A 10,724-nucleotide genomic window follows, 5' to 3' on the forward strand; every position below is an offset into this window, starting at 1 on the left:
TTTTTCTTTTTTTTTTTTTTTTTTTTTTTCACCAATGCTCTGATACCATGTGAGAAATATATATGGGAAAAATATTATTGAATTGTTGTTCTAATAATTACATAGAGAACCCTATTTATAGACACTATATAATACAATTCCTTACCAAATAGGAGACCACAAACTATTCGTAGTTTGTGTAGGATTGTGTTTTCCTATTCTATTCTAACATTTATGATTTGCATCATAACGTGTTTGCGTTTTTATAATTTGCATTATTGTTCTTTTCTTTTTGGTTTCCTGATTTCCTTCTCAATGTATCAATTTTTTTATTGGCACCCCATCCTTTACAAAAAATCATAAAATAAATCATATGTGAAGGAAGGGTCTGGACATGAATAATATTTGTCCACGCCAGCAGAGCAACTTCTAGGCGTAATTGCTTGAGTACTTGCTGGCTAGTTGCTCGGACTCTCCAAAAATGTTGCCGTACCCGTGTCAGATCCTTCAAAAATACGCTATTTTTTGAGGATCTGACACGCACCTCTCGACATTTTTTAAGAGTCTGTGCAACATAGCTTGCTGGCTTTACGAGTTTGTCTCTTGCGTGCCTTTTTACTAATTACTCCCTCTGTTTAAAAAAGAATGACCCAATTTCCTTTTTTGGTAATACTTTAACTTCAACTTTTCACTTGTTATGTTTAAGGCCACAAGTTTAAAGGACATTTTTCAATTACATATATGCTCTTTTTTGTGTCTTTCACTGTCAATTAGAATTGATTATTTCTTTTAGTTATGGTGCCAAAGACTATAGCCATTAGTAAGTTTAGTATTTTTCATGTTATCGTTGGGGTAGTATTGGACTCTTGTTCACCTTTTGTTCGTGCAATTGTCTCCAATTCCAAATATTCTTTTTTTTGTGGCTAGTCAACAGTGTAGCTTTTGGAAAAGTAAGTCGCTATTACGAAACAAGCCAAAAGTCTTTTTTTGCTCACTTGGATTACCATAGTCAGATCGACGTGCCACTAACCTGTGTTGTTGTCTGCAAGCAGGATAAGTACCTTACCCTTTGTTGGACAGATGACTGATGCCTATGCCCCCTTGACAAATGAATTATTTCCTTCATAGTGATATAATGGTTTGAAATTGTATTACTTTTATTTTGGCCCATCACAAATGTATCATATGATGTTGCAAAGGATAGGGTGTTAATTAGAAAATTGAACACATCGTAAGGAGCAAATCATGGAACTAGTAAAGGGTATTTCGCACATTAAGAAATACTGCATACATTGGGAGGCAAATTGGAAAAAACAATGGATGGAGTGCAACTCATAAAATGAAACATTATCGGTACAAAATGTAAAGAACTAACGTTCGTTAGTGTATCTTCTAATTATTATATGATGGCTTTGTATGCAGTTACACTATCGCTTCTATAAGAGGCTTCTTAGATGTGAGCATTACAGTTTGAGCAGTGTTTTGCCTTTGCTTGCTTTCTGTATTATGAATCCTAGTTTGATTTTGATACTGATGCTAACATTGGAATTTTGTTGTACTACTGAATTTAAATGTAAGATAAACAACATGCATATAGCATCTACATAGTTGGTGCACGCTCACGTATATAAGCTGCTCTTGCTCGAGAAATTTCTCATAAGTGGGCAAATAGGAAACTATCTCATTGGCCCTTCAGTTATGCATTATCCAAGAACTGATTGTGTTCATCAATTCTATACATAGGAGGTTCACATTATATTTATGTGCTTTTAGTCCTGGGAGTAGCTGTTAGTTTTGCCAATTGATAATCTTTTCGATCATCGGATTAGATTCATGAATTCCATATAATAACCTCTGTGTATGCAATTGCTTTTCAGAAAAAATGGTTCTGCTGTATACAGTCTGCTGCTGCAGAATCGTGATCTCTCTTTGCTTCTACCCGCGGCATTGGAGAGTGTTTGATCTGAAATATTATGTCACAAATGTTCCTCAAGTTCATAGTTGTACTGGAATTTGTTCTGTTATGTTGTAGAATTTAAAAAACTTTCGCCATCGGAAGATACTTTGCTACCGGTTTATTTATTTTTTGATCTTGATTTTATTATTGTTGCCTTGAGTCAGTTTCTTCCCATCTTCTTTCCAGTGCTAGGGCTGAGATTGCTTAATTGTGATTTCTTCTCTTATGTCCATACTAGTGTCATTTGGCACCAACATTAAAAAAATAAATTTGTAAATATTTTTAATTTTTTTCGTGCTCTTTATTTGTGTTTTTGTGAAATTAGTTGAACACTTTTTGAGGACTTAAATATTCTGCCCATGGTTGTGCCCTCAAGTGACTTTAATAGTCTCATTGCTAACACAAAGAGGAAGGGGGACAAGAGATCCCCTAGTTTTTTTTTATGACAAGGAAAATTCGCAGCCGCTATTCTTTGAGTGTGCACAGGGTAAAACTTCCGCTCCCTCCGCTACTATGCAATAGCTTGTAAACCACATAGGAGAAGTGACGAGATGTACTTGTCTCAAGCCTTTCTTGGCATTAAAGGGCTTTGTAGGTTCATTCACCATCAGAGAGTATGCTATTGTCATCAAACAGGTCATCACTTATTTAAGAAACACCATGAGATAATCAAGTAATGCAATAATTTGCTCAATAAACACCCAATTTACTGAGTCATAAGCCCTTTGTATATATACTTTATCATGCACCTAGGTGATAATCCTTTTTTCCCGTAGCCTTTAACAAGCTTATAGCTCATAATATTGTTGTCCAGAGTCAAGTCTTCAAGGAATTAACAAAACTACTTTAAGAGCCAGAAGAAGTGTTTCTATATATAAATACAAAAGTTCTCTTTATTTTATTATCAATAAAGGAGAAAATTCCGATTTAAAATGTACTTAAAGCTACAAATATTCTTCTATTTTTCATTCACACCTCCACCTTAACTCCAACAGTCAACAAACATATATTTGATCGAACTTATGTACAACTTCTACAAAACATTACTTTCATTCGATAATAACTTCTTATGTGTGCGACAATAAAAAGGAGGAGGTTACAATTTTTAAGAAATAAGGCAAAAACTTCAACACATGAAATTAGTTGTACCATTGCCAGTGTTCCCTTAAACTCATGTTTAACTTATGTATTATAGACATATAAAAATAAGAAATTATGCTCTAATATTATAAAATTTGCAGAATTGAACTAGGTCGAACATTACATTTCAAATTCATTAATGGTAATTCTTCATATGCTTAATGTAATAACTATCAATCAAATAAGCTCATCATACATAAATGAACTTGTATTTTTTTCTTTAATTTTTATACAATTGATCGCACACTTATTATAGTACTAGATATAGGAATCTGTGTCAGCACGACTTCGCATAAGTACCCCTAGACTAAGATCGAAATCTCAGAGACACATCTAAACTTAACTAAGTTTCTATTACCCCTCCCCCCGACCCATTTTAAATTAGTTTGGGGGTAATAAGACCATAGTTAAGTTTAGGTGTGTCTCGGAGATTTCGGTCATAGTCTAGGGGGTATTTGTGCATTATCTCTACTTCTTTTGTTTCAATTTATGTGATACAAAGTCCATTTGGAGAGTCATTCAAATACTTATATAATTTTAAAATATTTTAATTTGTTTATTATTGTGATTTATAGTATTTCTTTACGTAGTTTTCAAATAGTATATATTAAACCCCCCTCCCCCCCCCGGTTCCAATTTATGTGACACAAATAATCAATCAATTTTGTATGTCTTTTAATATTTAAAGTCATTAATTATAACTATGATTTATAGTATTTTTTTAAACATAATTTTCAAATGTATAACAGACTAAAAAAGCAAGATAAACAAATTAATATGATGTAGAAATTTCACAAATATCCTGGACTAAATGTGAAGAAGATCGAAGTGCCTTCTTTTGATATAGTAGTAATTTAAAAAGGTTTATTCTAATAAGCATGGATGGAAAATTAGTACTCCTTTTGTTTAAAAAAGGAAGGGAAAAAGGATAAATATATTCCCGTACTATCATAAATAATATGTCAATATTCTCCGTTATATTTTAAGGTTGTATATATCCTTACCGTCAATATTTTGGATCGTCTATACCCTTAAAACTGACAGATTAACACATAACATCATCTAAATAATTTACCTTATTTTATTTATTCAAAAAATTGAAAACCCACCAATTTTTCATAATTTACCCACTCATGACCCAAATTAAAATATCATGACATTTAAAATTACAAATAAAAACATAGCTTATCATCTCCATTAGAAATCAAATAAAAGGAAAAATGTTCTTCAATTCATTTTCCAAATCTCACAAACAAAATCCAGAAACATATTATTTCAATCAAAATCAAGAAATCAATTTCATTATTTTTTGTTCAAATCAAATTATTATTGTTGAAAGGGGTGGGAAACAATATCACCATTGATGGACAAAAATTCAAGCTTAAAAATGGATCGACAATCAAATAAAAAATTTCAAACTCAAATTGATTTGTTATTATTAAAAGGGGTTGAGAAAATACTACCATTATTGATGGACAATGTTTCAAGCTTTAAAGTGGGTCTACAATCAAATCGAAAATTTCAAGCTCAAATCCATTTGTTATTGTTGAAAGGGGTTGAGAAAATACTACCACCATTGATGGACAAAGCTTCAAGCTTTAAAGTGGGTCTACAATCAAATCGAAAATTTCAAGCTCAAATCGATTTGTTATTATTGAAAAGGGTTGAAAATATTCTTGGTGTACAAAACACCCAATAACCTAGATTCCTACTATGCTAAATGAAGATGAAGTTTTTGTTTTATTGGTTAGCAAGCATAAAATCTACCTATTTAAAGAACTAGAAGCGATGAATTCAATAGTACTATCCAACATAATTTGCGTAGATCAAATACATGACAAGGAGGATCATATAAGGTAGTTCATGAGGTGAAGATTGTTCGAGTTCATATAAGCAAGTTACCCGTCCGATCCCAATCATGTGTACTCTAACCCACTTTATCACCCTCCTTCATGCCCAATCTCAACTATACTGAGAGTCCAAACATGGATGGACCCGACTCTGATACCATATAAAGATATGACATTTGAGTATAACTCAACCTCAAAAGCTAGTTCATGATCACGAGGGGAGGATTGTAAAGTCCATATAAGCAAAGCACTCATCCATTCTCCAACCAACGTGTGAGACTCTAACCTACTTTAACATTTAGAAAGGGATTAGGGTCAATGATAAGAAAATTATAACTTGATACTCATTTAGAGACCACTATTACATCATACTCCAATACCTCTGTCCCTAATTACTTGTCCACTTTTGAATTGACATACCAATTAAGAAATTAATAATTGACATAGTGAGTTTACCATTTTACCCTTATTAATTATGAAGTGGATGAATTAAAAACTTAATATTTTCAAGAAGTCCTACCTTTTTCAAAGTAATTAATTGAGGGTATAATAGGTAAATTTTTTTGTCCTTTCTTGATTTGTCAAAATGGACAAGTAATTAGGAACAACTAAAAAGGAAAATGTGGGCAAGTAATTAGGGATAGAGAGAGTATTAATTAAGCAATACGTAATTATTATTATTGAATAGGTAACATAAGCAATAAGTAAACACGAATACAACAACTATAACATATGCAATGTAATCTCACATTGAGAAGGGTAGCGTGTACAGAGACCTTACCCTACCTTGTGATTTGTGAAAGCAGAAAGACTATTTCCAAAAGAAGACCCTCAGGTTGGGCTGTTTATAGCAATGAATGAACGATCAAATGAACATCGATCCAAATACACAAATTTATGAAATATTGTCAAGGTTATCTTCTTCACGTTTGATGTTATATTCAGAGCTTTGTTGAACACTTGATGATGATGTATGAGAGTTGATAGACGTCGCGTTAACACAGTATAGAGATCATTCTGTTCAATTATCATTTCTCCCATTTGTAGTTGATCGTTTTCTTGATCAAGATCATGAGCCCAAGAACGTATATTATATTTAGTGAATCCTTCCAATGCATTCACGACTTCTCTCATGGTAGGTCTTTCTTCACCTTTTATATTAAGACATCTAACGACAAGCTCACCCATAGCATTAAGTTGATCTAAAGAGCCTTCTTTCAAAACCCTATGATGGAGAATTTGAAACAATCGATTCTCCTTCATAGAAGCTATGAAATATGCGGCTAAGCTTTTCTCTTTGTTGGGTAAAGTGAGATCAATAACTTTTCATCCTGTTAACAACTCTGCAAGTACTACACCAAAACTATAAACATCATTCTTATCTGACAATCCCATTTGTATAGCTTTAGGGTGTAGATAACCCGGTATAATTAGTGAACTCATGTCAGCTTGATCAAAAGGTCTTAACCTGGATGCTCCGAAATCAACAATTTTTGTTGTATAATAATCATCTAATAGAATATTAGCGGATTTGATCTCTATGTAAGATAGGTATAGAAGCTGCATAGTGTAGATAACTAAAAGCATCTGCTGATTCAACGGCTATTCTTAACTGATTTTGGAAAGAAAGCCAAGTCATTTCTCCGTTATTGGTATGTATATGATGGTCAAGTGTACCATGAGATATGTATTCGTAGACTAATAAAGGAACTTCGGTCTCCAAACAACACCCCAACAATTTCACCACATTCTTGTGGTTAATCTGAGTTAGTATTACGACTTCATTTATAAACTCTTCTATTTTGATTTCTTGATTGCAACTACGCGTTGATCTGGTAGAACACCTTTGTAAACTACACCATTTCCACCTACTCCAAGAATCCCATCTTTTGAGAAATTGTTTGTGGTTTTTTCAAGCTCTTCTGTCGTAAACACTTTGTTTAAATTGGATGACATTTGCTGTTTTAATAACATACCACCATTTTTTTCGAAGAATTTTTCTTCTTTTTAAACTGAAATATATCCATGTAACACTAACCAGTATTGACAACAATCCAAGACCTAAACCTGCAATTGATCAATATATAGTAGAATGTCAAAAAAAATATATATTGGGAACATGTTTTTTTTTCTCCTAACCAAAAGAAGAGACTTTATTTTCTCATATTAACATTAGGGATATTTACGTAAATCTCATAGTGTTAAGAGCTAATTACATCATATTTCTATTCTTTTCCAAATTACAAAACGTACCCAATACACATCACGTCCCAATTCCAGATACATTGCTAACATTCCGATACATCGCGTCTTGATCGGATACATCACTCAACGTCTCGATACATCGCATTAAATGATGTATCCGACCGATGCATTGCATAAAATGATATATCCGACCAATACATCGTGTAAAGTGATATATCCGAGAATAGGAGGGAGTAAGGAATTTTGTAATTTTTTCAAATGGTGGAAAAATTAAAAAATATGGTAAATAAGTTGTGTATCTATGGAACAGTGTGTGAGGAATTATGTCTTAAAAGAGGGATTTTTTTTTTTTTGAGAAAGGCTCAAATACGCCATCGAATTTTGAGAAAAGACTCATCGATATCATCCGTTAAAAGTTTGGTTCATCTATGTCATTTCCACTTGAGAAAGGCTCAACCATGTCATTATCTGTTAACTGAAATGACATAGATGAACCAAACTTTAACTGATGACATAGATGTGCCTTTTCTCAAAGTTTGATGACATATTTAAACTTTTTCCCTTTAAAAAAAATGATTTAATTAGTGACGTGACCAAATCATAATTGACCACGTAAAAAAATAATTTTGCAAAATTGGAACTGTTTTCCTTTAACAAATAATGGCATGAATGAACCTTCTTTCTCAAACAGAAATGACATAAATGAACCAAACTTTTAACCGATGGCATAGATGAATCTTTTCTGAAAGTTTGATGACATATTTGAGTTTTTTCATGTTAAAGATAGTTTATGTTGAATATATAAGTTTGGAGAGTCTCCTCTCCACATGTACTGGTAATTGTAAAATCTCCCTATTATAGTGATATATGCTTATTGACTAAGATAATTAAAGACTTACCTAAATCATTTTGAGCTTGGTTCTATAATTTCTAACCATATTGGTTTGATAAATTGAAACTTCATGCCATTGTAATTGTGTTTACATACCAAGAGATAACTTTAAGATGGGGAAATCATGCTCCTTCTGGCAACCACGTCCCTTCTTTCCATCGCCAAAATATCCCTTCGGGCACGAACACTCAAACCCTCCTGGAGTGTTTTTGCAAATTCCATCCCAAGGTCTCGTTGCACATTCATCGATATCTGTTACAAGAATGCTCAAATTAGTTCATCAGAAAGTTAATGTACCTCTGACAGCTTAAGCTTTTAGATGAGATGGTCACACAGTTCAATATGGTATTAGAGCAGACAAAACTCCTGAAAGCATGTGCTTGACTCTTTCTAATAGTTTAAGCTTTTTGATGAGATGGTCACACAAACCTTGACAGCCTGGACTAAGATAAGGATTTCCGTCATATCCTTCCTCACAAATGCAACGATAACCTCCACGTCGACTTTCAGAATCAATACATAGACTATGTTCCATACATGAATAAGTTGTTGAGTTTCTAACCACACTGCAATTTTTAGTCCCAATTACCCAGTCAATCACAATAGGAACATCATTCACTATTCTGTCCACAAAGTTTGGGTCCATGAAGTCTGATGTACGCCCCTAAAGGTGAACTTTTCATGATCGCCAAGGAACACGTAGCTACAAGGGTTAAAGGACCATACATTAGTGTGGTTTCCGGGGCTATTTACAAAACCTAAATAAGTCGTCAACCCCTTAGGGATCGCGGCTTGACAACAACCAATCTCGGAACATGTCCCATTATTGCTCACATCCTGACCTCTTGAACAAGTTGTCATACAACCAGTGCTGAAATTCTTCCCTTCATATAACGAAAAACCAAAAACCAAAAACCATAGCCAAATCATCACATCCTATAAGAATCAACTTGTTATCATTCTCAGATAACGTGAAAACGACACTCCTGTATTGAGAAACACAAGTTGTTGAGCAGATAGTTCACCATTTTCTTCATAACATTTGCTTGCCAACACGTTTCTAATACGTATTTGGCTAGTTGATATGTCGATGACCTCCATTGGTTTAGTTGTTATGTTGAGTACATAGCTAACATAGGTAGAACAAAGAAGCATAAAGGCAAGAAAAGCCATCTTGTTATACTTTAGGTTTAGCTAGTTTTTATTTGAAGTGATATAGCTATATTTTCCCTCATCACACACACATATATATATTGACGGATAATACTCCCATTGTTTCAAAAAGAATGATGACCTAGTTTGACTTGATACGAAGTTTAAAAAAAATAGAATTTTTCAATCTTGTGGTTCTAAAATAAAGTTGCGTCAAATGTACCAAAATGTTTTTTTAATCTTTGTGGTTTTAATTAAACATGTCAGGTAGAAAGTTGAAAATAAAGTGTTGTCGAAAAAAGAAAGGAGTTATTCTTTTTTAAATAGAATAAAAAGGAAAGTAAGTCATTTTTTTAAACGAAGGGAGAATATACATTTAGGAAATCCACTTGAAATTGTTATAGAAGGTATCAAATTTCTTGTCATGTTAGATAGTTCTTTTGAATTCCTAAGCTTTAAAATAGTATAAGGTGTTGAAGACCCCTCAATTGCGATGGTGTTTGGCCGGTTACATAGTTTAAGAAAGAAAGACAGGCTTTCGAAACCTATAACCTGTAACATCCATAAACATTTTAATGTGGCTACAAAATCATGTAATTATGTTTAAAATGAGAAATTTGAAGTTCATTTCTAAATAGAGAGATGTAATAAAAACAAGAATTTATGGTTTATTTATTTTGAGTTTCATATCTTAACCATCCATTGTTATCTTTTACCTATCTAAACTATCACTCCCTTTTATATTAAAAACACATCTCGATTCTGGGTTGGCCAAATATTGTTCCCACTGGACAACAGGCGCGTGTAGGTCAACTCAACATCAAGGTATGTTGTAATACAAGGGAGTGATAGGTTAGATTGCTAAATAGAACAATTGATAGTTAAAATATGAAGCTCGTGAAAATATGATAATTTAGATTTTTATTTTTATTTTAACTCCAAAAAAAATACAAGTGGGAACTATAGATATACTAGTACTAAAGTCTAATTCTTGAAAAAAAAAGAAGAAGGATAAGATTAGAACTATATAAAAAATATAATTTTGTATATATAATTGTAACAACTTGTCTATAAACTTAAATAATGCAGACGACCATTGAGAGAAGTTCGTGCTTTGCATATCAGGTAGATGCCTCACTGTTCATGGCCTAGTTGACACTAAAATATAGATAGTTTAATTTCCAAAACACTTTGAAGGTGTGTGGATATCAATATAATATTTCTCGAGACATTGTTAATTTTAGATAAGATTTTATTAATTTTAATTATAAAAAAGTTCACCTAAAATATTAAGCAAGTCAAATATTACTATATAGATTTTTTGAATTTAAAAAATATTCTTTCCTTTTCAATGATTTTTTTAAAAAAGTATTTCTACAGATAGTACTCTTAAAGAAATAATTTTATGATTGCTAAAAAAAAGATTGGGGCCCTTAAATTTGGGGTCTAAGACATCCCTCATATTCTACCCTTTAGAATGGACCCTACAACTTGCTTTTTAGGGAAAGGTAAATTTAATATTTTTTATTTCTGGATTCTGAACTATAAT

The 10,724-nt window shown here is 32.6% G+C and overlaps 2 protein-coding genes across 2 annotated transcripts in view; one reads left to right on the top strand and one right to left on the bottom strand.

Annotated features, from left to right (window-relative positions):
• LOC102602287 (RPM1-interacting protein 4-like) overlaps positions 1 to 2,114 on the top strand; it is a 13,176-nt gene extending 11,062 nt beyond the window's left edge. The window contains exon 3 of the mRNA XM_006353035.2: positions 1,857 to 2,114. Within this exon, the coding sequence (XP_006353097.1) occupies positions 1,857 to 1,901 (45 nt within the window). The 3' untranslated portion in view covers positions 1,902 to 2,114. The remainder of the gene's footprint in view (positions 1 to 1,856) is intronic.
• A 4,138-nt stretch (positions 2,115 to 6,252) lies between these two features.
• Positions 6,253 to 8,669, bottom strand: LOC107061608 (wall-associated receptor kinase 3-like). Its single transcript, XM_015311184.1, has 5 exons — positions 8,453 to 8,669; positions 8,120 to 8,275; positions 6,965 to 6,993; positions 6,751 to 6,885; positions 6,253 to 6,486 (listed from the first exon to the last, which is right to left on the bottom strand). Exons 1-5 carry the CDS (start codon positions 8,667 to 8,669, stop codon positions 6,253 to 6,255), a joined length of 771 nt encoding a protein of 256 aa, XP_015166670.1.
• Between the last annotated feature and the right edge of the window lie 2,055 nt (positions 8,670 to 10,724).

This window comes from Solanum tuberosum, unplaced genomic scaffold, assembly GCF_000226075.1.
Source record: "Solanum tuberosum cultivar DM 1-3 516 R44 unplaced genomic scaffold, SolTub_3.0 scf00146, whole genome shotgun sequence".
Classification (NCBI taxonomy): Eukaryota; Viridiplantae; Streptophyta; class Magnoliopsida; order Solanales; family Solanaceae; genus Solanum; species Solanum tuberosum.

Coding starts and splice junctions, on each gene's coding strand:
- LOC107061608 (XM_015311184.1), bottom strand. CDS start 8,669: ATGGACCCAAACTTTGTGGACAGAATAGTGAATGATGTTCCTATTGTG. Junction 6,886..6,964: donor TTGGATTGTTGTCAATACTG/GTTAGTGTTACA, acceptor TTATTAAAACAG/CAAATGTCATCCAATTTAAA. Junction 6,487..6,750: donor GTGTTCTACCAGATCAACGC/GTAGTTGCAATC, acceptor TACACTATGCAG/CTTCTATACCTATCTTACAT.